At 41.4% G+C, this 26,901-nt stretch overlaps 1 protein-coding gene across 2 annotated transcripts; it reads right to left on the bottom strand.

Annotated features, from left to right (window-relative positions):
• Positions 1-226: 226 nt before the first annotated feature.
• Positions 227-26,506, bottom strand: LOC120570801 (inactive phospholipase C-like protein 2). 2 transcript variants are annotated; one of them, XM_039819355.1, is made up of 12 exons: positions 26,245-26,506; positions 16,001-16,102; positions 15,635-15,784; positions 15,299-15,459; positions 14,301-14,769; positions 12,946-14,169; positions 12,604-12,853; positions 12,158-12,444; positions 9,924-10,127; positions 7,521-7,596; positions 1,684-1,793; positions 227-1,476 (listed from the first exon to the last, which is right to left on the bottom strand). In XM_039819355.1, the coding sequence occupies exons 1-12, from the start codon at positions 26,488-26,490 to the stop codon at positions 1,327-1,329; spliced, it is 3,429 nt and encodes a 1,142-aa protein (XP_039675289.1). In that variant the 5' UTR covers positions 26,491-26,506; the 3' UTR covers positions 227-1,326. The 2 variants fall into 2 exon arrangements, with proteins under 2 accessions (XP_039675289.1, XP_039675287.1); XM_039819353.1 differs by having other exon boundaries at positions 227-1,793.
• Positions 26,507-26,901: the final 395 nt, after the last annotated feature.

The following is a 26,901-nucleotide window of genomic DNA, read 5'->3' as shown; positions in this document are numbered from 1 at the left end:
AAATACTTCTCAATTATGTGACTCTAACCATGATCTTTCAACCCTACTGAGCATTGAAGCCATGAATAGAAGCTAATTAGAGGCACATTACAGCCCCATGGGTCTGGTTCATATATATACAGTAGTCCCCATCATGTCATGTCTGCAATACACAGAACTTGCTTCATGTGTCGGTATGAATTCATGCACATCAAAGTAAAAACAGTAACAGACACACACCGCATTAGTCATTTAAAAACTAGTTTATTTCCATCTCCACTGTAAGGGAAAGTGAACTGCAACCTTTTACAGAGCTGAACAGGTCAAGCCTCATCTACTGCACCCGATAACTGGAATGTTTTAATTCAGGATCAATAACTTATGTAAAATATTCTTTACAGCAAAAGGATTGAAATTACATAGTAAAATACTGTACAGTGTTTTGCACACAAAGTAAGCACTTTCAACATAACAGTATTTGTTCACTAGAGGCAGACTTTTACCGGTCTGGAGTTGATCATTATGGCGGGTAACAGTGGTTTAGTTAGCACACGGGCTTCAGGAAAATACAAAAATATAGAATACTGTATGTGAGACAACAATATTTAGAGGGTTAAGTGGATGACAAATGACATCAAGATGACTGGATGAAAAGCAGCGATCCAGAACCTTAACAAATGCTTAATGGAAATAAGTTGGAGAGGGATATAAAGGGGCTGCACTGGTCCAACAGATATAATGGTAAAAGACGTAAAACATCCACAGACTCCTGCGTATCTCCCATTTATATAATCGAGTGTGTTTCATTTAAACCTAACCCAATCTTCACAAGCTTCTAACGTAAATGTGGCTGTTTTTCAAAAGATTATAAACCTCTTTTGGTGTCATCCCACACTGAGCTAGAAAATGACAATTTTTTTTACTCCCTCTTCAAGACACATTGCACATAACAAGATGTTGATAGACATTTGTTGTATTTACAGTTTAATGCAGCACAAACAACTTAACCTTGGCTTAAAATCCAACTACATTCATCGTGCAACCTGATTCATCATCGTCATTTTTTCTCCCGTCTCCTCTCAGCAGTGCTCTGGCTTCTGCTACTCCCAAGTGTTTTCTGCGAGTGGACGGTGGCTGCATTTTGAAGACTTTTACATTCATCAACTCTTCTGTTCTTCTCTTTTAAAAACACAGTACTTGCTATAGCTCACACTAAGGCAAATTAAGACCTTGGAACAATTTTAATAACATGAAAAGGGTTTGTCACAGCAGCTACGTAGGCAGTTTGGTCACGTCCTCTTTTATTTGCTTGCTATGCCGAGAGGGTCATCTAGCATACGTGGTGGTTTAGTCATCCTGGCCTCGTCGTGTTTGGGAGCGGACTCTTCTCACTCCTGGACTCTCCTTGGTGAGGTTTCCAGTCAAAGCAGCATCATGGACCTGCTTCATGTTCTCCTGGACTTCAGCTTTTGCGTGCTTCAGCCGGTCAGCCTGACCCTGAGAGAAAAAAATGGAAAATAAGGAGAGAAGTGAGCGATTACAGGGTAGCAAGGAGAGACTTGGGACGGAGGGTAGTAGTGGAGGGAGGAAAGGTTGAAAGAGAGAAAAAAGATGAGCAACTAGCTGGAGGCCCAAAACATGTTCCGACGGTCTACCCCTGAGGCTGTTTGGGTTTTTGTCAGTGTACGAGTGTGTGTTGCTGACCTTAAGGATGGTGATGTTCCAGCTGAAACTCTCCAGCGCCCGACTGACCTTGCGACCCCTCAGCCCCTCCTTCGCCGCCAGAGTCTGCAGCTTCTCATGAAACTCCATGGCTAGAGCCGAAAATACACACAACAACAGCAGGTTAAGATCAACCTGTGAAGAATTATACCTATAAACAAACTTGTCTGAACACAGATAACAAAACTATACACATTTTCTGTGTAGATGTAATTGTACACAATAAGCATCATCCAAAATAGTTAGAGTTGTATTTTCATTAATGAAATATATGCCATGCTAGCAGTGTGGCTCTATGCATGGCAAAGTCAGTCAGTCAGTCACTCGGTCCACCACTTTGGTGCAGACTGAAAAAAACTATTGGATGGATTGACATGAATTATTTTTGGACGTAAATGATCCCCAGAATCCTACTAACTTTGACGATCCCTTGATTTTCCCTCTAGTGCACTAGTATGTTAGCATGCTTATGTTAACATTTAGCTCATAGCAACACTGTGCTTAATGGTACAGGTTTTATTTACATCCATGGTGGCACAGCCTTACAGAGCCACTAGGGTGAAGGTAGACTCTTGTCTTATTGTTTGTCTTAAGTGTATTATGTACGTTCAGAATGTATAACAATAATATCACAGAACGTCCTCGCTCTGTTGCACTTGTCATTGTAATTTTGTTCAATTCTGTGCAAAAATACCAATAAAGAATTTTTTGATTAGAATCTATGACAATAACAAGCAGTAGTCTCCTATTCCCCCACAGACCTGTGTCCAAAATGACACGCAATTTTTGTATGATCTTGTGCTAATTTGACCAAATATAATTTAGCTCAGGTTCTCTTTTCTCAAATAAATAAAGCTACTGTAGTCACTTAACAACAGTGTATGTTACACAAGAGTAGCTGTAATGGACCATGAACACAGGGATAATTTTGATTTCTGTGTAGACTACTTATCAGTTAAAGCTTAGAGCACATTGGTCTTGTCTCTTTCAGATACTGAAGCCCACCAACCATCACCATCACCACACATAACACAATAGTGAACACTCGGTATGGATCTCAGAAAGTTTGTCACTCAAACTTGCATTTTACACTACTGATCAGCCCCTTTTTTGTGTAAACTGTGAAATGAGAAAAGAAAAGATGTATCCACACTGAGCCATGGCTATGAAAAAAAAAAAGGCTGAAGATGGTTTGTATACTTTGTCGAACAAACTGAATAGATTAAGAATGTCAAAATACATCAACGCCATATGTCTAATCCAGTATTTAGTGGTTGGGCTTGGCTCTCTCTGGCTATTGGGTGTGTGTGAAATTCAATAGGTGGCTCCCACACTGATTAAAGGAAGCTTTGGCTAAAGTTCAGTAAGGAAGATGTTTTGTTTTGTCCCACCGTTTTGCCTTTATTTCTCTTAATTACATTCACAAATTCTGACGTGACCATATCTGACCAATCAACTTTTTGCCTGCATTCCTCAAACCAATCAGTCTGCGAGTTTACACCTACCATCCACCCGCAGGCTTTACTCCACCAACAGCAGCGTCTAGACTCTGGGGAGTCCTGTCCTATCTCCTGTCTTCATACGGGCCTACGCTTAATGAAGATGCTTCAAATCAATAGGGCCTAATCATCAAAGTCGTTCTACGTTGCCACCCTCAATTAATTGTTATACACACTGATTAATCTCTCCTTTTTGAAATTCAGACTATAAGCATTACATTTCACAGAAATAGAAAGAATAAGAAATGAGAAATGCAAAGGAATGATGGAAAGTGGATGGAAAATCTGAGAGACCAGATAGAGAAAAATACAGATAGAGAGATAGAGAGAGAGGGTCATAGAAGTCTGGCCGCCGGGTAGTTAGAGTATGTGCAATGAGTTGTGTTGTGTGTCTGGCTTCCTCTGACTGCCTGGGGGCACTGTCCCACTGTTACCATGGAAACCCGGAAGTGGGTTAACACAGGGCACACATCACTGTGAGCCATCAATGTTAAACATGCCAAGCTGTGGACCACACACACACACACACACACACACACACACACACACACACACACACACACACACACACACACACACACACACACACACTCTCACACTCTCACACACACACACTCACACAAACATATTTTGTAAACACTAAACAGATTGGATGTGATTATAATTTAACAATCGCTCACACATAATGCCTCTCTGTCACTAAAGGTCTGTAAACATAGACACACACCTGCACACACATACGTTGCCACTGCTCCATATTCACACACACCTACAAAAGTTGCCTGAATAATAACCTTTACGGCACGGTTGCTAGGCAACTCAAAGCCTGCGTGCCAACTTAATGTGTGTGTTTCCCTGTGAAGCCAATGGAGGGAACATGATTTCCAAGCCAATGCTGGGACAGTTTGCATACACAGACAAACACACAGACACAGGGTCCGGGCCCAGAGACCAAAATAACCTTCAGTGCCAGCCAAACAGGATATAGCAGGAAGAGTATCACCTTCACTTCCTGCCTTCTATTTGAACTGTGAGCAGTTGTGATAGGATAGACATAATCTACTGTTCAGACTTCCAACCTGATGTCATTAAGAAACAAACAGGCATATGTATTTATTAGCATCTCATGTGTGTGGAAGTGTGGAATCTACGTCTCACTACTATACACATCAGGGTCCTGGAGGAAAAGCAGCTGCTCAACTGAGGTTCTTAAAGGGTCAGTTCACGCAAATGCACCAAAAAAAAAAAAAAGAACAAAAAAAAATCTTCCAAAAGATATGTTTATTTGGGGATGATGGTGGTGGAGAGCTTGTTGAAATCTGGTGGGTGCGACAGGCCAGAGCGTATGATTCACATAATCTTATTCATCAAACCATTCAGTGACTCCCTGTATGCTCCATGTAAAGCATGTTCATTCATTATCAAAATGGTGTAACAATTACAAATAGTAGTTTGTCCAACAGAGAGCACTAAGTTCATCAACTTATTAACTACAAAATGCGTCTTTCAGTACATATCTTGGTCCCAGTTCTTTAGCAGATAATTTTAAGGGAAACGTATCGAAAATGTTTGTTGGTCATGCATCTATTTATTAAAAAAACGAATATCATCTGATATATCATTTTCAGATTTGATTGGCCTCAAAAATCGAGTATTGGTCAGGTGCTATCACATGCTCTAGTGGTTAAAGCTATTAAAGCTGTGGTAGGAAATGTATTTTTGGCATCATTTGGCAAAAAAATCAAACATAATCTTTCAGCATATTATTATTCAAGTGTTCTGAAAGAAGAAGAAAAATACACATGGTTCTGTTTTCAGGCTTGAATGAAATTGCATTGCATTGAATTTTCAGCAACACCTCTTTCCAGGAACTACTCTGTATAAACCACAGCCCTCACTATGTTTTCATTGGGCCTACTTTCTAGAAAAAAACCACAGTGTGTAGTGTGGATTATCCAGAGTAATGACTCTGAGGACACTCTGAAAGACACATGGCAAAAAAAATTAAATAATAATATATATCAATTTTTCAGAGGTTTGTAGCTCCACTCTAGATGTGTACTCCAGGGTGTAAGGGTACGCTGTGACATCACTTATGGGTGTGGTTGTTGGGTGTAGAGACGGCATCAAAACATTTCAGCGTGGTGTTGTTACTTTTTTATTAAGAGACAGATATCTCAAAACCTGTCTAAATAAAACTAAAACTATTTGTATGGCTATATACCACCGAGAAAATAAGCGTTTCTATATAATCCGGATGAACCAGCTCTTTAACACACCAACACATTATGATACTGAGGGGGAGTCACTCTCTCTTCTCCACTGAGGTTCTTGTCTTCCTCTCAGCATTGCCTCTTGCTATCCATCTCTACCATCTTCCCATGGCTTTCTTCTCCCTCTCTGTTTCAACTCTCTGATCTAATGTAACTTCCAGACATCCGTCTCTGCCACCAGCCGTCCCATGGCTCTCTCTGAGTGACCTGTTTATGCCTTCTCGCTGCCCGCCCCCTTGTCCAAGATTGAGAGGAGGACCTCCGCAATGGGATCACCTGATTGCCATCTTCACTCTGTACACACAGGAAGAGCTTTGTTCATCAAATCAGGCCTCGGGGTCTGCAGCAGCTCTTGAGCGTAGTGGCACCTAACCAAACTATCTCACTTTCAAATCTCACTCTATTTACTAATAATACTACAAGTGATCACATTAGAAATAAAAGTATATGATAGCGTATAAGATGGTTGCACAGTATCTCAGCAGCAGTTGGCCTCGGCTGCAGTCCGAGCTGCAAAACGGATGTCACAAATTATTTGATCAGCGAGTGACGCTGTGGCCACGGAACGCTAGAATAAAGTTCAGTGGAGGATGGGTAGGTTGTCTGGAAGCAAAGTGGAGCAGTTTGCAAATTTGTAAACGACACTCATCTCTGTCAAACACTCGCAGTCTCCAAAATGTTTTGTACCATCATCATCCTCTTGAAATATCAATTCACTTCAGGTTCACTTTCATTTCTCCTTCCTCTCCTCTTTTCTATTCACACCTCTCTCAAGGCGATGTTAATGAAGCTGACATGTTTGTGTGTATTTCAACCCACAAAGGTTTTATGAAACCTATAGATGAATAAATATATGTCCCAATAGTTTGAACCTGTGATGTCTGTAACTGCAGCTTTTTTTAAATCCAGCGCCTAGAGAATCATATTAATAAAGTGAATGTGTTTATTTTTTCTCTCCAAGCCACAGGTTAACGCTTCCAAATGTCATTCATAGTGACTCCTGGGCGACAGCTAAAGACAGGCGAGGATGGGGATGTGGGTGCAGTGTGTGTGTTGTTGTGTTTGTGGGTTGTTTATTGCCTCTCTGATGACAGTCAGCCTGACTAATGTCAGATGACCCAGGGGGTCTGGCTGAGGTAAACAAACCTCTGCCAAAGATCACAGAGATGATTTCAGCAGGTCAGATAGGGTGCCCTTAGCTTAACAGACTGAAGGATGATCGATGGCGGGAGCTCGCCAATTTAAACCCCCTCCATCCAAAACACACAGATGAACAAGGCCAGTAAAAATGTAACCTTGTGTGACACTGTTGATTATAGACAGATGTCTGCAGAAGATAGGATAGGAAAACATATGGTGGGAGAGGAGAGGACAGGAGAGGAAAGAAAAGGAAGGAGCATAAGAGGAAAGACAAGGAAAGAAAAGAGGATACAAGAAAGGGAGATGAGATAAAAGGAAATGAAAGGGACAAAAAGGACAGAAATTAAAAGGGATACAAAGAGAAAAGAGGACAGAGTATAAGAGTAAAGGAAAGGAAATAGGATACAAGACGAGCAGAGGTGAGAAAAGCGCATACGCAGAAACAAAGAACAATGGAGTAAAAGAGGTGGAAAAGGATACACAGAGAGGAAATGGAAGAAAAAAAAGAAACAAAAGAGGAGAGGGAAGGAGAGGAGAGACCATAAGAGGAAATAAAAATAAAGAGAATACAGGGAAATGTGAGGAAAGTAAAGAGAATGAGGGGAGAGGACAAAAAAGGAAAGGAAACAGGATACAAGAAGCAAGGATACAAACGAGAATAGGAGAGGAGACGAACTGAAAGGAAAGGAAGGGAGTTAAGTTAATGACCAAAGCAGCCACTGCAGTGTGGAAAACAGCACTGTTGTAGAGGCTGTGTGGGAGTTGTCATGACTGAAATGGGAATATTGCCTGGTTTCAATACACACATCATAACACCAGCTACATACCAGCATCTCATACAAACACCCACAACACCCACCCACACACACACACACACACACACACACACACACACACACCTACACACCCATTGTCTGTATATGCAGGATCCTGTCGTAGAGTCCATCGGAGAGCTCGATCACTGCTCTGCTGGTCTGGACCATCTGCAGACAGGGAAACATCTATTAACATTAAACAGACACACACACACACACACACACACACACACACACACACACACACAGTTGTAGTGCAACATTAACCCTTTAAGTAATTTTGCCATCTTGTTTTTGTGCGTAAATCACACATGTAAGCAAATATAGCTACAGTCTGTTTTATTATCTGCTGTAAAAGAACAAAATATACTACACATTAAACTGGTATAAATGACACGGGAGGTGAACATTAACAATAAAATAAAACACAATTGTGATGTTTTGCATATGTTGGCGATTGCTAAAGGTGCCCTGCCATACAAAACCGTTTTTACTTGCATTTTTTTAAATATGTTAGGTCCATATGTGTTTGTGTTATGTTTTGAATGTGAAAATGAACTGCTACCTCCTCTGTCAGCTCTAGCCACTGAAAAGAAATAAGCAGAGAAATCAGGCCAATTACAAAAGCTGGTCAGTCTGACATCATATTGCCTGAGCTCATTACTATTCATTAGCTCGCCCAGTTGGGCTGGGTAAAGGATTCTGACAGACAGGCTCTCGTTGGCTAGCTGTTAGCCTATCAGATTCAAACAGCTTAGCTTGTTGAATATTAATGAGAACTGGCAGAAATCAAGCTTTCTATACCACACGAGAATGGCTTGAAACAAGGTAACCAAGGCATTTTTTCCACACAAAATTTTTTTACAGAGTCCATGGTAGAACTTCAGACATTACGACAAAGTAATGAAATACATGTGGCAGGGCACCTTTAAAATTATGGAAATAGCTGTTTGGAGTTCACACTGTAGGCTGTTTAGCCATATATAAATATATATATGTATCTTTCCATTTATATGTTATCTGCTTTGGCAATATAAGCATGCCAATAAAGCTCTTAAAATGTATAAAAAATATATATATATATATATATATATATATATATATATATGTATGTATACACACACACATACACACATTACACATGCATGCATGAGAAGTCACCCACAGAGACTTTTTTAAGTAATTACCACACACAACACACATACACACACACACACACACACACACAGTAACAAACACACACACACACACACACACACACACACACACACACACACACACACACACACACACACACACACACACACACACACACACACAGGAAGGACATGAGTAGCTTCCGCCTGATTAATTCTGCACCTCCTCTAACAAACCCTGCTGGGAAGTGACCCCTCTATGGGAAAAAACACTGTTCAACAAATAAGGGATTAGCTACAGAACATGAATTTAACCAGATCCAATGCAATAAGATGCAAACACACACAAACACACACACACATTACACACTTCTTACTTACACAGTCACAGGTCTATGTAGTTGCTATAGTTGCATAGCAGTGACAAACAACCCTAGTTAAAGTGTCACACTGAAACCATAACTTAATAAGTACAGGTCCACTTGTCTCCACGACAGCCTGTTTCTGGCTACAAACCCTCTCTCACTCATAATGCACACATACTCGCACACATCACACATGCACTCTGGACAGTATCTCTAAATTGGCAATTCATACTGACTATCCATCATCCTACCCAAAAGACTCCTGGGGAATATCTAATATGAAACACAACAAGTGCACTTTGAGTAAATATCAATTTAAAAAGTATTGCAGCAGCCAGACAGATGGCGAAGAGAGGGGTATAATGTTGTTTCATTTCATGTAACATGGCAAAGTGGGTTAGAGTGCTGGACCACAGCTGGTATGATAAGGACAGAAAGAAAGCCTGACATTGGCAACCTAAATTCACACAAACACACTGATTCATCCCACCTTATTGACTATTTGACGCGCTGACTAACAGACCAATTGACCGCTCTGCCCCTGCTTTTCTCTCTTCCTCTTTATCTCTTTGTATTTATTTCCGCGGGGGAGGCTGGAAATATTTTTAGACATCATTAAATAAATTAAGTCAAGTAAATAACTTTCTCCTCGTTCGGTGAAAGTCACAGTGGATTCAGGCCAAGGATGTAGCCGATGTGTTTACGAGCCTTGTTACAGCCAAAACAATTGGGAATGTTGTGTGCTACATAACAATGAGAGCCCACTTTGTTTTTGAGAACATATTGGTTACAGTAAAAAGGAAGCTTTTGTCTGGGAGGGGATGTTTCATTGTTAGGTCAAGTACATAGGAGATGGGAGGTGGTTAACTGATTTGTGATGTTTGCTAGTTTTGTTTGGCCTTCCCTTCCTTTTTATGTATTTCAGAAATGTGAGACTCCTTCATCTGTTAAAGAACCATAAGTATATTAACTGTCAACTCTCTTCCATCCTCACCGTTTCATAGGTGGAGACGACCCGGCGAAGGACGTCGGGAAGCGGCCCCTGGGGCTCCAGTGTGGGGTAGTGGTCCCTGAGGTCAAACAGTAGTAAAGGTGCCCCGTCTGGTCCTGACACACTGGAGCCCAGAGCCAGCACGCACTGCATGAGGTTAGCCACTGCAGACACTCCACACAGCTCCCTGAACACTGCTACAGAGTTCTGTTGGAAAGAAAAGAGGGTAGACAGATATTACATCTGCAAATGTAAACCAACACAAAAAGTCTTTCACAATCTTTCTTATTTAATTAATTGTGTGAATGCTGATTTAGCAGCATACACAGTACTGTTATCCGATTCTTCCGTACGATTTTCGGTCACCTACTACTTCTGCATACTTTCAGCTACAAAAACCATTAAAATATCAAAATGTTCAGCCCTTTAAGGACATTTGTGCTTGTATTCAACTCTTCTCCACCATTTATACTTTTTAAAATATTAAGCTATTTTCTTTTTACATAGAAAGTCAATGGAGCAATCTTTAAATTCTCTTCAGGCTTCTTCCACTTCTAAATGCTACTCCTCCCACATAATTTCACCTATAGACGTCATTCAAACTTTAGACTGTCATATGTTACAGTGTGATTCAGCTTTTCAATATCTTTTACAGTTATGTTATCACTGTTTAAGTTTAGCTTTTTTTTATTTCCGTGTATTGCATGACTATGCTATGACAGTTTATTTGTTAGCATGGTAGCTTGATAGGGTGTTTTAAGCCCCCAACGTCGACTTAAAGGCAGCGCTGCGACCGTCGACTTCAAGGCACCTAACCCTAACCTTAACCATAACCCTACCCATTGCCTAATCCTAGTGCCTTCCAGGCAGCGCTGCCTTGAAGACGACGTCGGGGGCTTAAAACACCAAACACCGGCACTGTAGATCAGTGGTTAGCACTGTTCTAACTAGCACCAGCAAATAGGCACTGCAGACTCTCACCCTTCATCGACTTTTTCAGCATACTATACTATACTACCATACTATGAATTTTTTTGATATGACATACTATAAATTTTCTATCACTTTTTTCAACATACTATACTATGACTTTTTCGATATACTATACTATGATTTTTTTTTTACATTTTATACTATGACTTTTTTTCAGCATACTATACCAGAACTTCTTTATCACTTTTTTCGACATACTATATATACTATGATTATTTTTGACATACTATACTATGACTGTTTTATAACTTTTTTCGACATACTATACTATGACTTTTTTCAACATACTATACTATGAATTTTTTCGATATGATATAATAAAATTTTTTTCAAAATGCAATTCTATGATTTTTTTATAAATTTTTCGACATGAATTTTGTATCACTTTTTTGACATATACTATGACTATTTTCGACAGACTATACTATGACTTTTTTATCACTTTTTTGACATGCTATACTATGACTATTTATCACTTTTTTCAACATACTATGACCTTTTATCACTTTTTGCGACATACTATCTATGACTTTTTTATAACTTTTTTCTACATACTATACCATGACTTTTTTTTCACTTTTTCAACATACTATACTATGACTTTTTTATAATTTTTTTTGACATACTATACTATAACTTCTTTTATCACTTTTTTTGATATGCCATACTATGACTTTTTTCGACATGCTATACTATGAATTTTTATATATATTTTTGACATACAATATTACTTTTTTATCACTTTTTTTCAACATACTATACTATGACTTTTTTCGACATGCTATAATATGACTTTTTAATCACTTTTTTTGATATTACTTTTTTTTTTTATTATTTTTGGGCATTTTCAGCCTTTATTTTGATAGGACAGCAGACAACATAAAAGGGGAGATAGGGGGGAATGACATGCAGCAAAGGGCCACAGGTCGAAATCAAACCCGGGCCTGCTGCATAGAGGAGTAAACCTCTATATATGGGCACCCACTCTACCAACTATTTTTGACATTCTAAACTGACTTTTTATCACTTTTTTCGACATACTATACTATGACTGTTTTATCACTTTTTGACATCGGATACTATGATTTTTTTCAAAATGCTATACTATACTATAATGCTATACTATAGGGGCGGCCTATAGCTCACCCAGTGGGAGCGTTCGCTGTGTTGGCTGAGTCCTGCAATAAATACAATGAATAATCAATATTGTTACTTTTGCAAGCTAAATATTCACTCTTCCTCACCTGCATATTTTCCCTCAGGTCAGTGGCTTCTCTCAGCGGAGGAGCAGCCATCTTGAAAACCTCGTCCACAGCCCGGACCCCCAAGTCCCTCAGGGCGGTGTAGTCTCTCCCCTTGCGGGCCTTTCGCACAGACAGTCCCCTTTTGTAAGGCTTTCCCCCTCCTCGCCGATTGGTGAGGGCCACATGGACAAACAGCTTGGCGTGGGTAAGTTCCTCCCCTGTCAAAGACTGTAGTGGTACATGTCGGTAGCCCGGTTGTAGACAGTCCAGGCCGATGGTATACTGACCTGTGGTGGTAGGCAGATCACATTTAATTTAAAAGCATTTCAAAGAAATATGAAAACATGAGCGGTAATAACATTTTCCATCCACTCAAACCTAAACTATGATATCGTCCATTGAGTCCATTTACAGTAACCCTTCTGAACTCTGACCCTGACACCGACCTATGAAATCATCCCCTATGAAGTCATCATCCAGCACCACAAAGCGAACCATGGCAAGCTCCGGCAGGTTGATCTGGAACTCAAAGCTCTCATCAAAGACGGGGTTGTCCCCATTCTGTGTCACCGTCCTGGTGCGGCGCTCTGTGCAGTCAGCTGGGATGCCGTGGATTTCAACATACACGTAGGGGTCCACCACATCTCCTTTGGCCCCCGCACCCTTCGGCTTGGGCAGGTTCTGGCCGCTTATCACCTGGGAGAAGAAACATACTCATGAGTTGAGAGGATTATTCCAGTTTAATATAACTTCACATTTATTGTGGTTTGCACATTATTCCACCACACCTTGACATGGAGCAGCTGTGGAGACACACCAGGCACTGTGTCTCTGGTGTCGGCACTGAAATAAGACACCTCCTGCCGCATGATGGCTGGCCGCAGAACATAACCACAGTTCCCGTTCTGCCTGAACCAGGCTGTGTTCAGGTCCATCATCAGTCCTGCTGTCTGAAAATTCATGGACACAATCTGGCAACCGCACTTCCACAGGTCCTGAGGGTTCATGTTGCTTGAGTCAATACGCATGGGACTGGGGTACACCCGCGACAGGAAATGCTTGTTGTGATTGACAAAGTCGCCAGGACTCTCGCTAGCGAGACGCACGGCCAAAGACTCATGAAAGGAACACAGTTCCCAAGGGTTTTGGCTTTTCGATGATGTTGGGAAGTCAATAAAGAGGACTGAGCGGCAAAGAGTTACTAGGTCAGAGAGCTCCTTCAAGAGTTGGAAACGTTTGGGAAGAAGATGAGGAGGATTAGACTGAGTGACAGCTGTAAAAGAGACACTTTTCTGCACCATGTCCTTCTCATTTCCTCCAGGCACTGTCCCTCCACTGTTAGCCGCCTTCATCCTTTGACACATCTCTGCCCCTTCATCCTCCTCACTTACCTCCCCGTCCTCCCCATCAGAACCTGGCCCCAACTTTTTACCCTTTAGGAGAATTCGATTCTTTAGGGCATGGGGCGATGGTAGGTATGACTCCCCTTCGTAAGGGGGATCTGTGTATAAACTCTTCCCTAGTATCCCTATGAGATGTTGCCACAACACTTTCTGTTGTTGAAGTGAACAGTGGTTCTCAATACATATAATTAATGGGTACTGCGAGGCCACAAATGCAAACTTTCCAATTGCTTCTAACACACAACGCAGGACCAGTGGTGGGGAGAGGGTGTGTCCAGTACACACCACTGGCTCCTCATCGGGGCCGTCCCAGACGTCCACCTCCACACATCGACAACCCATCTTGAGAGCGCGGATGTAGCCGGAGATGTCGGACGGACCTCGAAACTGGTCCTCGATGAGGTAGGTGTTGTGGGAGGAGCTGATGTAGTAGTGAGACAAAGGCTGGGACATGTCCTGGCACACGGTGTCATGCTCCCTATCGAAGAGGTGGCACTCTGCCGAGGTGAGGTAGCTGGTGAAGCCATCCAGTGACAGGTATCCCTGCTGCCGGCCCTGCTCCGATGGCTCGTGGGCCTGGATGAGCTTCAGGCTGGTCTCCTCACTCACCTGGAGGACACAGTGAGAGAAGGGAATTGAGAGATAGAAAATTGGATAGGGGTGTAATGACATACAACAGGAATGCTGGGATTGCATTTGTTTTCTGCTATTTGTATGCATGATTAATTTATGTTACCCACTTGAGCCATGCCTTGCTCAGCCTCGAGGAACCTCATCAGGTCCTTGGTGTCCAGGAACTCCTTGTTGCTAGAGAACTGCACCAACAGAAAGTAGATCTCTGGGCGTGTGCAGAAGTCATGGAAGACCTCGATGAACTCCTGCCTAGTGACTCGCTCATTTCTTCCTATTAGTCTTTTGTTTTCGCCATGATCTTTAACTCCAGATTTGCTATCTAGAGTAAGCCCACACATCTTCTCCCTAACTCTTTGAAGCTCTTTAAACCTGTGCTCCACTTTGCCTCTGCCCACCCCAGGGTTCACGCCCTGTATCAACTTAATGGCTAACTGCAAGCGGATCCCTTCCTCGGCATCTTCCTGTCCGTCCGATTCAGCAGCAGAGGAGAACAACTGCTCCAGCCAGCCAATTCGAAGGCTGTCCTGACTGCTGGCGAGCATGTCCAGGGCATGTTTCCCATACTGCATCAGATACCTGGAGGAAGATGAGAGAAGACAAGGCAGATGCAGTTGGACAGAATATTTGCCTTACAATGCTGCATCACAAACATTTTCATTTTCAGCTCACTTTCATTTCGCTGACTCTCACATAAAACACCACAACTGCAGCAGTGGAATCAGTTTAAAGTCAAATCACATTCACTGCCATAGCCCTTCATCACAAGAATGTCTCAAAGGACTACACAAAGAAATCAGACCACCAAGATCTCACTATTCACCTCAATACAAGAAATACAAGAGAGAACACAAAGCCTAAGACATGAAATATCATGTTGGACTGACATAAAGGGCCTGACTAAATGAGCTAGCCTAGCCTACCCCACATGTACAAACCTCAGTTCAACCACAAATTGATGTCAATTTGTATCTACGTTGGCACCTTTGAGAAGCTCTGAAGATCAGAACATTCTTTACCTATCAAATGCATGTGGTGTGTTTCTGGTACATGTTACATCACAGGTGTACAATGTAAGACCGCTCCTAGTTTTATTGTTGTGTCATACCTCAGGCCAGTCACCCAAATGTTAGCCACTTCAGCAGAGTTGGCCACCAGGTCCAAACTTTCATACATCTCTCCATAGATGATAGAGAATGCACAGTCTTCTGAAATCTGCTCATAAACTCCACTGGTGCGGAAGGTTTCTGTGTTACGACCTGTCCGTACCTAGAATGTGAGACCATAAGTGATGCAAAAACCCACATCAGATATAATAAAAACAAATCAACTGCTTCCGTATGGTTCAGGGTTGTTTTTCATTGCCTCAGTCTAAAGGGATCAGTGAGATCATTCATAAAGTGAGGGAGGGTTGATTCATAAAGCTTTTTCTCTGGACACTGACCTCTCGTATGGAGGCCAGCGAGATGCGAGCTTTGTCTGACTCCTTCTTGGATGGCTCCCAGCATAGAGCCTGGAGGCCTGCGTCCAGCAGGTAGTAACGCTGGTAAACACGTGAGTTGGTTCGAATTTTCTTCAGCTCAATCCCCTCCACCTGCAAGCAAGATATGGATGAAGTTGTCACACACTGACTATCAGTGTAGAGCTCACTCATTTTCACTTCTGAACAAAACTCTGTTGAGTGTTTGAGAGGCTCAAAAGCCTGTGATCTAACAGAAACCACTGATGCATGCACTGCACATTAAATATTTCATGCACAGATATGTAAGATGTATATTCTATGTAAAGGGTTACACTGTGGCTGACCCACCATGGAGTGGATACAGTCTGCAGCGCTGCTAATCTTCTTCTCTGACAGGCTGCTGCTGAAGGACACTGTCTTCTTCCTCTCCCGACCAGCACGTGACCCATCCTGATGAGGAGGATTGGAAGGAAGGATGAAAAGATGGAGCAGAGAAAGAAAGGGGGGAGGGATACAATAAGAAGAAGACAGATAGTTATCCCTCTAAAGAGTAGGCTTTGCTTAGGCATGATAATAATTTCCATCCAGAATGGATCTCAAAGGATTAAAAGGCATGTCAGTTTATATAACCATACAGTACATAAACACAGATTATTTTGTCTACTACATAGAGCCTCCTCCTCCCAATCTGTTATTGTTTTTCCTGATGCTAAAAGCCTTTGCTTGACCTTCACCATTAGACCATTAATCATACCTGACCAGACAAAGGCAGCAGGCAGCAGCATTCTAATTCTGCCCCTCCGCAACGACACTGCAGACCCAATCAGTTTATCTGAGCCGACCATCGGAGCTCATCCATCTGATGTATTGACCAATCAGATATCACCCCCAAGAGAACAGATAAGAGCATATATGTGGGTGGTTATTCAATTATGGATATATTAGAGTCCTGATAAAATCCAATTAAATACTTAATTGAAGCTAAGGCAGGATAAACAGAATGACATAATTGTAGTTGATTTAATCGAAGTTAGGTGATGGAAGACGTAAACACCCTAACCCTCAACATATGATTGTCTTAAATCTTAAATATAGAAAATGTATATATATATATATATATATATATATATATATATATATATATATATAAATGTCAGAAAATACTTTAAAATTCCCATCACAGTTTCCTAGGGTCCACAGTGACGTCTTCAAATTTTGCTTGTCGACCAACTGTCCAAAACTCAAAGATATTCAGTTTACTATAATGTAAGACAAGGAAAAGCTGCAAATACTCACAGTGGAGAATCTGTACTCTGCAAACATTGGACATTGTTGCTGGGAAATGACCAATAATTGGCAATTCATTTTCTCGATTAACCGTTTCATACAGAATTCCAATAAAAATGAAAATATGTTATTATCATAGTCTAGATTCAGATTTCTTTCAGGAAGTTGTTTTGTTTTGAAATAGTGAATAAATCGAAACAAAATTTAGAAAATTCCAGTAAGTGCACATATGTCTGCAGTGGAAGATCAAATCCATCCAGCAGCCTGTTGCTGCACCTAACAAATACATAAGGCTCAGTTGTTTTGGAGTATTTAAGAAGTCGAAATTGATCACCAGTAGACCGATCAATATTTTCATATTCTTAATGAACATCTGTGAATACTGATCAGTGGCGGATTAATATCTACTTATCAGCATAACTCTTTTCTTTTCATTCAAACAAGAGTTTAAATGAACCTCAAGAGCACTTGGATCTTTTATGAGGGAACCCTTCATATGAAAGAAATCTGGGGGATATGAAAGACAAAAAGAGATAAAAGAAAGAAAGAGAGAAAAAAAATCCTGAACTGTGTGTTATCTAAAGAATATAAACATGTGAGAGAGAGGAAGCATAATTCACAGAGGATGAAAAGGTTTCCTTTAGAGGGAAGGCAGGGCGCCTAACCATCACAAATTCTCATAGAATTGTCTCATTAGGATGGAGAAGTGTTTCCAATGGCGACAAGTTTTTTATGGCCTGGGTGGCAAGGGAGGGAGGCGGCGCTCTAAAAATACCCTTGGTGCCAAGGGGTATGATAGAGGGAGTAAGAGGCGGTGTGGACAGAGAGACAGTTACTCTGAAAACTACAGAAAGCAAAAGGAAAAGCTCTGACAGTCAATTTTAGCGCCTTCAAAAATATATTAACAAAATAAAACCTCACCTGAGCTAATTGATGTGTGTTCTCATTACAGTAAAAAGCTCAGATGCAGCTCCACACCAACAGCAATTTATTTTGAAAACAGCACTGAATTTGAATCTGAAAGCTCATGGGAAGTTCCCAGTGACGCACAAATGAAACACACTTATTCATTTAACTCACAAATACACACACGTGCACCTTCACACAGGAGCGCACAGTACCACCGTACTCAGTCACACTTCTCTCTTTCCTTTCATGCAGTGCGATGACAGGCACCGGAGATTAATGTTGGTCTCAATCTATATCTCTTCCTCTGTGTGTGTGTGTGTGTGTGAGACATTTACGGTTAATGGTCCCTGTGCGGCTGTACCAGCACCAATCGCAGTCCACACGACACCCAATTAGGAAACTCCACATAAATACCATTGGTCTCCACAGACATGCATGTGACCAATAACAAACATGTCATCCCTGATTAATAAACAAGCAATGGAAAGATATTATATTGAAGCAACCTAATAAGCATCATATGGTGTGTTGTGTGCATGTCACAAGCTGTGCTTGCAGCAGGGGAAACACCAGAATTCTCCCAGTGGCCTGTTCAACAGTTGGGATTGAATTATCGCATGTGTGGAGGCTGTCCTGCACGTCCACCTCTGTTAGCCTACAACATAAATTACTGATAGAGAGAGAGAGACACATCCAAAGAATGCTGACGTCACTGTAGATTCTGAATCAATTATCCTGACAGGATAAAACGAGAGGGCACAGATTAATCTCCAAGTAGATAAGCACATGAATAAAATACAAAGGTAAATTTATTGATTTTTCGATGCAAAAAAAACCACACACTGTCCAACCAGATTAGAGTACACACACACACACACAGACACACACATAGAAAAAGAAAACAAGTGCAGCTTCTACCCGCTGATAAAAAATTCCATTTGACTTTAAGCTCTGTTTGAATGTCTCCGTCACAAATGCCCTATTTCGTTTTGTTTTTGAGTGGGGAAGATGAGTCTCCAAAACCACCACTGTGCTTCAAAACAGGAAGCCGCCTGTCAGCTTGTCACAGAGAGCTTCCTGTGGCTCAGCTGAGAACCGTGTGAAGCGACAATGCAGAGGACGAAGAAAGAACGAAAGAACAAAAGGATTCTTGATAAAGCAATACAGTAAAACCTCATCACTCCTGATTAGTGATATATTAGTTGTTATTTTTAGGTTTAAAACATATGTGAGCCCAACAAGTGATAAACATTGAGACCAAAAAACCCATTTGGATACTTTTGTAGCAATTCATAGCCACGTAGACAGAAAGTTTTCTTTGTTTATACATTGTTAATACAACCTGTTGAATATACTGTAGTTCCTATAGACCTTTATAAAAAATAAGGATTAAAACACTTGCTGTTACTTCAGCAGTATTTCACAGAGGTTAAGTATTTCTTTTCCAGCTGCCAGTTTTTATCTGATGGAAACACATAAAAGATTACAGTTTAAATACATTTGGAAACTATAATACAATATAAATACATTTTACACACTGCTATGTGATTACTGATGTTCCTGATAGGACATCTAGACTGACTGAACTGTAGTGACAGATGGACGGATGAAGGGCGAGAGAAATGGGGGAGACTGTGTGGCAGAGCAGATTGGATGCAGTTATCAGAGAAGGACCCACAAGATAACAGAGAGACATTACAGAAAGTTGAAACTTGAGAAGAGGACACAGATTAACTAAACAAGAGGAAAATAAAAAGATGAGCTAGAGGACGGATGGAGAGAAATAAATAGAAGCTCTTTGGCACATTAGTGTCTATGTTTATACGTACAGGCACAGAGCCTCTGCCCTTGGTATTTGCCTCTAGGTACCAGCATAGCCTTCATTAGCCAGCTTACATGCATGCAAAGTATGATGTACTGTATATGAGCGTATGCAACAAGCCCGTATCACTAATTACAGCATCTCAGAGTCCGCAGAATGAAGATGTAGGTCATTAGTGGGTGTTGTCTTTGATCCACTAATTAAGAGAGAAAGAAAATCAGAGAAAGCAAGATGGTTGTTAGGTGAGAGAATGTAAAGAATAGAGGAGTGGAAATTGGTAGGAAGGCAGAACTGTCATCCCTGTGGCCTTGTGTTTGACGGCAGATGATGGATGATTAATGGCGTAGGTTATTTCAGGGCCTGTCACCCTGGAGGAGGGGGGTGGGGGTAGCAACATGGGGAGGTTTGCTGTGAGGTTTATTTGAATTGTGTTAAACTCAACACTCACAACATGGTGCCGGCAGCCACCAGCATGTGTGTGTATCTTATCATCACGTGATACCATTGCTACGGAATAATTGCTTCTGATTGGAGAACATAGTTCCAATCAACCACTTACCCACCACTCTGAATCACTACACAAGGCTATTACACTGCAGGTAACCATAGCAATACTAATGATTCATGCTATGTACCAGTAAAGTCTTAATGATTAAACTGACCTAAATGTTGGTTACACAGGCTACATACAAACAAAAATAATGGATGACAACTTACACGCAGACACTCTTTTCTTCTTTGGTACGCTAGCTACATGTAGAAAACTAGTGCACTCGGAAAGCGCAGACCTCAGTGGGGAAACACCATTCTGACTCATGTAGGCCTAATGCTAGTCTTGTCCTTTACGTTATTATTTTCTTAAACCTGGACTAGAACTGAAATGTCGATCAATAGATTGGTCGATCTACCTAAAATGTATTTAAAAGAATTACAAAAAATCATGACTAAAAGTACACAGCCATGTTAGTTGCTCAGTGAAGCTGTAGGCCTACTAATGCCAAGCACAGCTGCTGATGTTTAGCAGGTATTATGTTTACTATGTTCACCATCTTAGTTAGTTTAGGGTTTTAGCATGCTAACATTTGCTAATAGGCACTAAACACAAAGCACAGCTGAGGCGGATGGGAATGCCATCAGTTTTGCAGGAATTTGGTCATAAACCAAACTACTTAAGAAAATATATTTTTTTATCTGATGATGGCACTAGATGAAAAGTCCCCAAAGTCATTACAGTTCATCCTGAGGGGAAATTAAGTACCAAATGTTATGGCAATCCACCCAATAGTTGTTGAGATATTTCACACCCAAAATGTTCTGACCTTTTCTAGACTTAACAATTAATCAATGAATCTAAAAAAACTCACTCACTACTTGGTATTCACTGCCATAACCAGGACTTCTTCATTGGTATCACTTACTAATTACAAAGTGTGTAATCATCACACCATCTGTGTCTTTGTGTGTGTGACTGAGATAGAAGACGGGACGTTGGGGTCAAACAGGGAGCAGGAAGCACTGTGTGTTCAAGTTATTCTATCATGTATGGGAATACTGTTCAACAGAAAATGTGGTGAGCATTCAGAGTAACTCAGCTGCTCAGTCTGACTATAAACCCCTGCCCTTGTGGTAAGAAGAGCTGCAGATGCTCTTTTACGCCTCAAACCTTTAAAGTCCCATGTGCGCTTAAGCACACATACACACAATCAAACACACAAACCACACAAAATGAAACATGTAAAAGGTTGACTTGAAAAGGTCATCTTGTCAGAGAGCTAACTGCGTTTTCAGCTGACAAACGTCACAGAGATATTTACTGAAGATAGGAGGACCACTGAAACCAACAACAGGCGGTTGGAGACTTGAGTCAGACATCAGCATTTCACATGCCTCCATGATGGTGAGGCTCGCTAACAGGCACAAACACAGACATCCATACACATACACACATGCATGGCTGGATGTATATTATAAATGTAGAGTGTGTATGTGGAGCGACTCAATCGCCAAAGGAGCTCCGAGTAGTAGCATGTTCTGTGGCTCCATCACAAGCAGAGAGCTGGATTCCATAGAAATATGAGAGTAGAATGTACATTGAACTGTTTGCCGTGGGCATTTGACTTATGAAAATAAATAGTGACCAGCTCATTGACCATAAATAGAACGAGTTAGCCCGCTACAATGGTCACAGTTCTTTGCAATGGCAACGGTATACAGAAAAATGTGCGCTGCTCTGACCATCCTGCTATTGATTTGAATGGGAATGTCTGTTCTACTCTCAGTCTATTTCTATGGTTTATCCTCTCCCTGTGCTGTGCAGGGATCATTCGTCTGCAGGCTAAAGTGTTTTAAAGCAGGCTAAAGATGCTGATTTGAACTGCAGGAGGTGCTCAGGGCTGCTCTGACTCAAACTACTGCCTTTTCCAGCTGTGTGCTAATGCTGCTCCCTCAGTCTGAAAAACACACACACAAAACAGACATCAACCACCTAGGCCAAAATTAAATACTTCACTTGCGCGTACATGCATACTTCACATACATAAAAAAAAACATGTACTAGGTTCTCCAGTCAGTGCCCTTGATTAAGGCACTGGCTCAGATCTGGAGTAGGTCCCCGGGCGCTGTAAATGGCTGGCTGCCCACTGCTCCCTTGAGGGATGGGTTAAATGCAGAGAATGAATGTGTATGTGACAATAAAGTACCTTTACATACATATTTATTTGAACCCAAATGATCATCTTTTCCTAAAATTAACCAAGTATTTTGGGTTGCATTCACAACGTTAACCATGTGTGACGTTAACTTAAAGTTGCTACAACAAGGTGGCACACCAACCGCCAATAACATGTAAGAAGTCATGAAACTCAGAAAATAACAAGTCAGCTTAATGTAAAAATGGGTTTCTCATGGGATGCAAGTGAAAGTCTTGTGTTTGACTCATTCATCCACAATAATGATCTACCTGATTCTCTACAAAAAGCCAGGCTGGATGTCAGGATTTATCCCAATTTCATACCAGCACTTTACATCTGGCAATTCTGATATTTGAAGTTGATTACTATTGTTTTCCACAGCTGTTGCAATGGATTGATCACAAAGGGAGTTATGAGCGAGCAAAGCTTTACCTGAGCTGCATCATTGACTGCCGTAATGCATTTTGCCTCCACCTGTCTCAACCTCTTCATTTATGTCATTGGCGGTGGATGTGCCACATTGTTGTAGCAACTTCAAGTTAATGCCACATGTGGTTACGTTGTGAATGCAACCCAAAATACTTGGTTAATTTTAGGAAAAGATGATGGTTTGAGTTAAAATATGTATGTTTGTTACGTAAGTTAAGTAATCAATAAATAAGTCACAAGGTGGCTTTAGACTGGACTTGAAACCTAACTTCCTGTAAGAAAGTCCTGTGTTTACTCACTTCACCATACATGCCATACTTATACACACATACATACATACTCACACATGTTATGCATGTATGTGCAAGTGAAGTATGCATGTATGTGCAAGTGAAGTATGCATGTAGGTGCAAGTGAAGTATGCATGTATGCGCAAGTGGTTAGTACTAGTATGTATGTATGTGCAAGTGAAGTATTCAATTCTGGCATAGGAGGCTTCTCATACCAAAATGCGCACACACACACACACACACACACACACACACACACACACACACACACACACACACACACACACACACACACACACACACACATTAGAGATATACCATATTTGCACACTTGTGTGAACACACTCTAAAATATGCTGTCCAGTAAAAACATATCTTAAAATTTGAAAAAAGGAGCTAACCATTTATTATTAATAGAGAGAGAGTTAGATGAAAAGATCGATACCCCTCTTCGATCATTCGGTTAGATGTAGCTGGAGCCAGGAGGTTAGCATAGCTTAGCATAAAGACTGAAAACAGGGGGTAACAGCATGGTTCTACACTTGTGCTTGTGTGCAAATTCAACAAACAACATATAACAAGTTAATTAGTGAGCTTTAGGTGCTGACGTGCATATTTGTTATCTTTGGACAGAGCCAGGCTAGCTGTGTCCCCTTGCTTTCAGTCTTCATGCTAAGCTATGCTATGCTAAGCTAAGGTTTATACTGAATGGGCAAAATTTAGTGGTATCAATCTTCTTATCCAGCTCTCAGCAAGAAAGCCAATTTATATAACCCAAAATGTTGCAATATCCTTTTCAGATGAGTTAACACTTAAAGAGGTGAGGCAATTATTGGCTTATATCCCTTTAAACTCCCATTAGATTATTATATTAAAGTGCATTGTTTTTCTTGGTTATTAAAAAGCGGAGAGTGCCCACATATACACTATCTCTCTCACACACACAAAGGACCACATTAACATGCCAACCATGTATTTCGGAGTCTCACGCTGGCATGAGTAACGAGAGAGCTGGAAAGCTGATATTTGTTTTGCCTAGCTGTGTTTTACTAGAAGGCAGGTCTGTGCAAGAGTGTGTGCTTGTGTGTGTGACTGAATGTGTGTGTTTTAAAACTAAGAGAGAGAGAGAGACAAAGAGAGTGCCTGATGGTTATCTACATCAAGATGAACTTGAAGCATAAACTGAGTGGGCACCTGATTCTGCATCTCCTTCACAGACAGAATAAATGAGAGGACAGCAGACAGCATGAAGTACTGATAAAATACAATTAAGGGTACTCTCATTACTTCAGCCGAAGCGAATGGAAGCACACCCCCCCCACACACACACACACACACACAGACACACACACACTGGACATAATCCCATGACTCCTGTGAAAAGTGGTCTGGAATGTCATATTTCCTGTTTATCTGCCTACATACCACCATATACTCCTATTGTGTGGAATCCTGAGTTTAGCCATATGGGTAATTTATGAAACAGCACATGTAGATTGATAGCTCCTGAGCTCTATCTATCCCAAGCCTCAGCTGTTTAGGATTCAAAACATGCTTATGGTGAAAGCATAAACGTATACGTGCACTGCTGTGCGAGACGGCTGGTTGATTGCTGAATGTTCTCAGCATTAAATGTGCCCACTGAACCTGAACAAGTCAAATACATCCTCATACCACAAATGCATGCTTCAATACACGGGATGGATATGCAATGTACAGAGTTTTTTTCCCCACACTGTCATGCATTACAACTCTTTGGAGTCATGTTTTTGGATGCAGTCAGGACTTATTTAATGCCATTTCTGACCCAGCATATAGAGATAACAGAACTTCCCTGAAGCAAACAGAGTGTTTTTAAACCCTCTGTGTCAGGCTGGCTGCAATGGCGTAACAAAAAAGAAGACAGACAAGACCAGGCCTGTGTGTTGGCAAATAGGTGAGAAACATTGAAAAAAGCAGTGTGTTACGCATCATCACCAACTGCTCATGACTTAATAGCAGAATTGCAACATGAACCTTGCGAGGAAATTGGCCAACTGGCCGGCTTCCTGTCTTGCAGAGTGGGAGCCAATCAGACACAGATGAAGCCATATTTGAATAATCATGTCTTTACAGGCAGTAGCTCTGGAGACAAGCAGCAACTAGAGATCAATACAAGACCTCCATGCCAAGAGGACTGAAACCATAAAAGGCCAAAGTCAATAGATGAGTTATTGATAAGATGTTGTTATTGGCAATACTTTAAATGCCTTATGATTAAAATAAACATAAACTGTTGTGATATCTATTTCAAGGGCTTTATACAAATAAACATTTGCTTAAATCTGAGCTCAGATCAGTGTAGGCTGTGGGGTTAATTGGACAGGGGTACGCAGAGGGCGAAGTGAATGCAATTTCTCATTCTAATAAAAGACTGCAGCAGGTGCATTCACTTATTAGTTCCTCCTCCTCCACTCTGGCTGATTAAGTGCTAATAAGTGACATTGCCTGCTGTTGTCTGTGGCTGGAACAAAGCCTTGCACATATATACCCTATATGATTGAAAAGCTCTGAAATTGAATGTTTTTTTTCTGGAGTCCTGTGAGGTCTGTAGTCAAGGCTTGAGGTTTAAATGTATGACAGGCAGCATTTAAACATCCTAAATGTGACATGAGGCACATTTTTAAGCACAAAATACTTCTACTCATTCGTCCAAATTTCTTCAACAGCACTGAAACATGATGCAAATGAGGTGACTGATAAATGTGCTCGAGACAGATGGAGCGGAAGTTGACAGGAAGCAGAGACAGTGTATTAACCGTTTATTTTCCAGGTTGCAGGTAGATTATGTCAGCAGTTTATGTCAGAGGGAGAGCTCCGTGGCTGTGTGTGTTAAGTCACCACATCTATACATGCACAACTCAGTAGTAATTTTATAGTGGCATTGTATTTTTTGTAGGACTATTTTAATTTTATTTTTTTACATCCCATGGCACCAGCATGCAGGGACTTGTAGTGCAATCCAGAAGCCATATCCTGCTTCGTCATGTATTTTACGGAATCATTAACTTATTGTTTAAGGTGGACTTGCAACAGTTTGCATGCGTGTTTTATTTGTTTATTGTGTTTCCTCTTACATGTAAAAGCAAGACGAGCTGTTTTCTCCTGACGGAAACGATGGCCTACCTTGATCAGACTGCTGCGTCGAGGAATTGGTTTGCAGGCTGAAAGTGAGCCCGCGCTCTCCGACGTCGGGGACTCGCAGCTGGATTGGTTTTGGACCCTCTTCACGGTGTCTGACACGCTGCAGTTTCCGTTTGACACCGGCTCTCCTCGGTGCGTCTCCAGGCTCATTCCGGCTCCTCCTGACGCTGCTTTCCAGCCAGCAACCGGCAGACCGACGGCTCTTTTGTTCTCTCCAAATTCAGCCATGGTGACACTTTTTTTTGGATTTCTCAGATATCTTGAAAGCGCCGGGGCTCCGAACGCAACAGCGCTGGACGCGGACGCAGGCGTGCCATCATCTGAAGTGAGCGATAGGCGACCGTGCGCCAAGAGCAGAGGAAACTTCTCTCTCTCTCTCTCTCTCTCTCTCTCCCTCTCTCTCTCTCTCTCTCTCTCTCTCTCTCTCTCTCTCTCTCTCTCTCTCTCTCTCTCTCTCTCTCTCTCTCTCTCTGGGTGACAGGAGGAGAGACAGCAGAGCGACAGCAGTGACCGACACCTACTACCTCCACCGCCAACACTCAACACATCTCCGGCCGCTGCGTTCAGGAAATGCACATGCTATATGGCTGTCTGCCTTCCCCTCCGCCGCCGCCGCCTTAATACATCCTCTTCCTACTG

Source organism: Perca fluviatilis, chromosome 13, assembly GCF_010015445.1.
Source record: "Perca fluviatilis chromosome 13, GENO_Pfluv_1.0, whole genome shotgun sequence".
In the NCBI taxonomy this organism is placed as follows: domain Eukaryota; kingdom Metazoa; phylum Chordata; class Actinopteri; order Perciformes; family Percidae; genus Perca; species Perca fluviatilis.
This window is presented reverse-complemented; position numbering and strand designations above follow the sequence as displayed.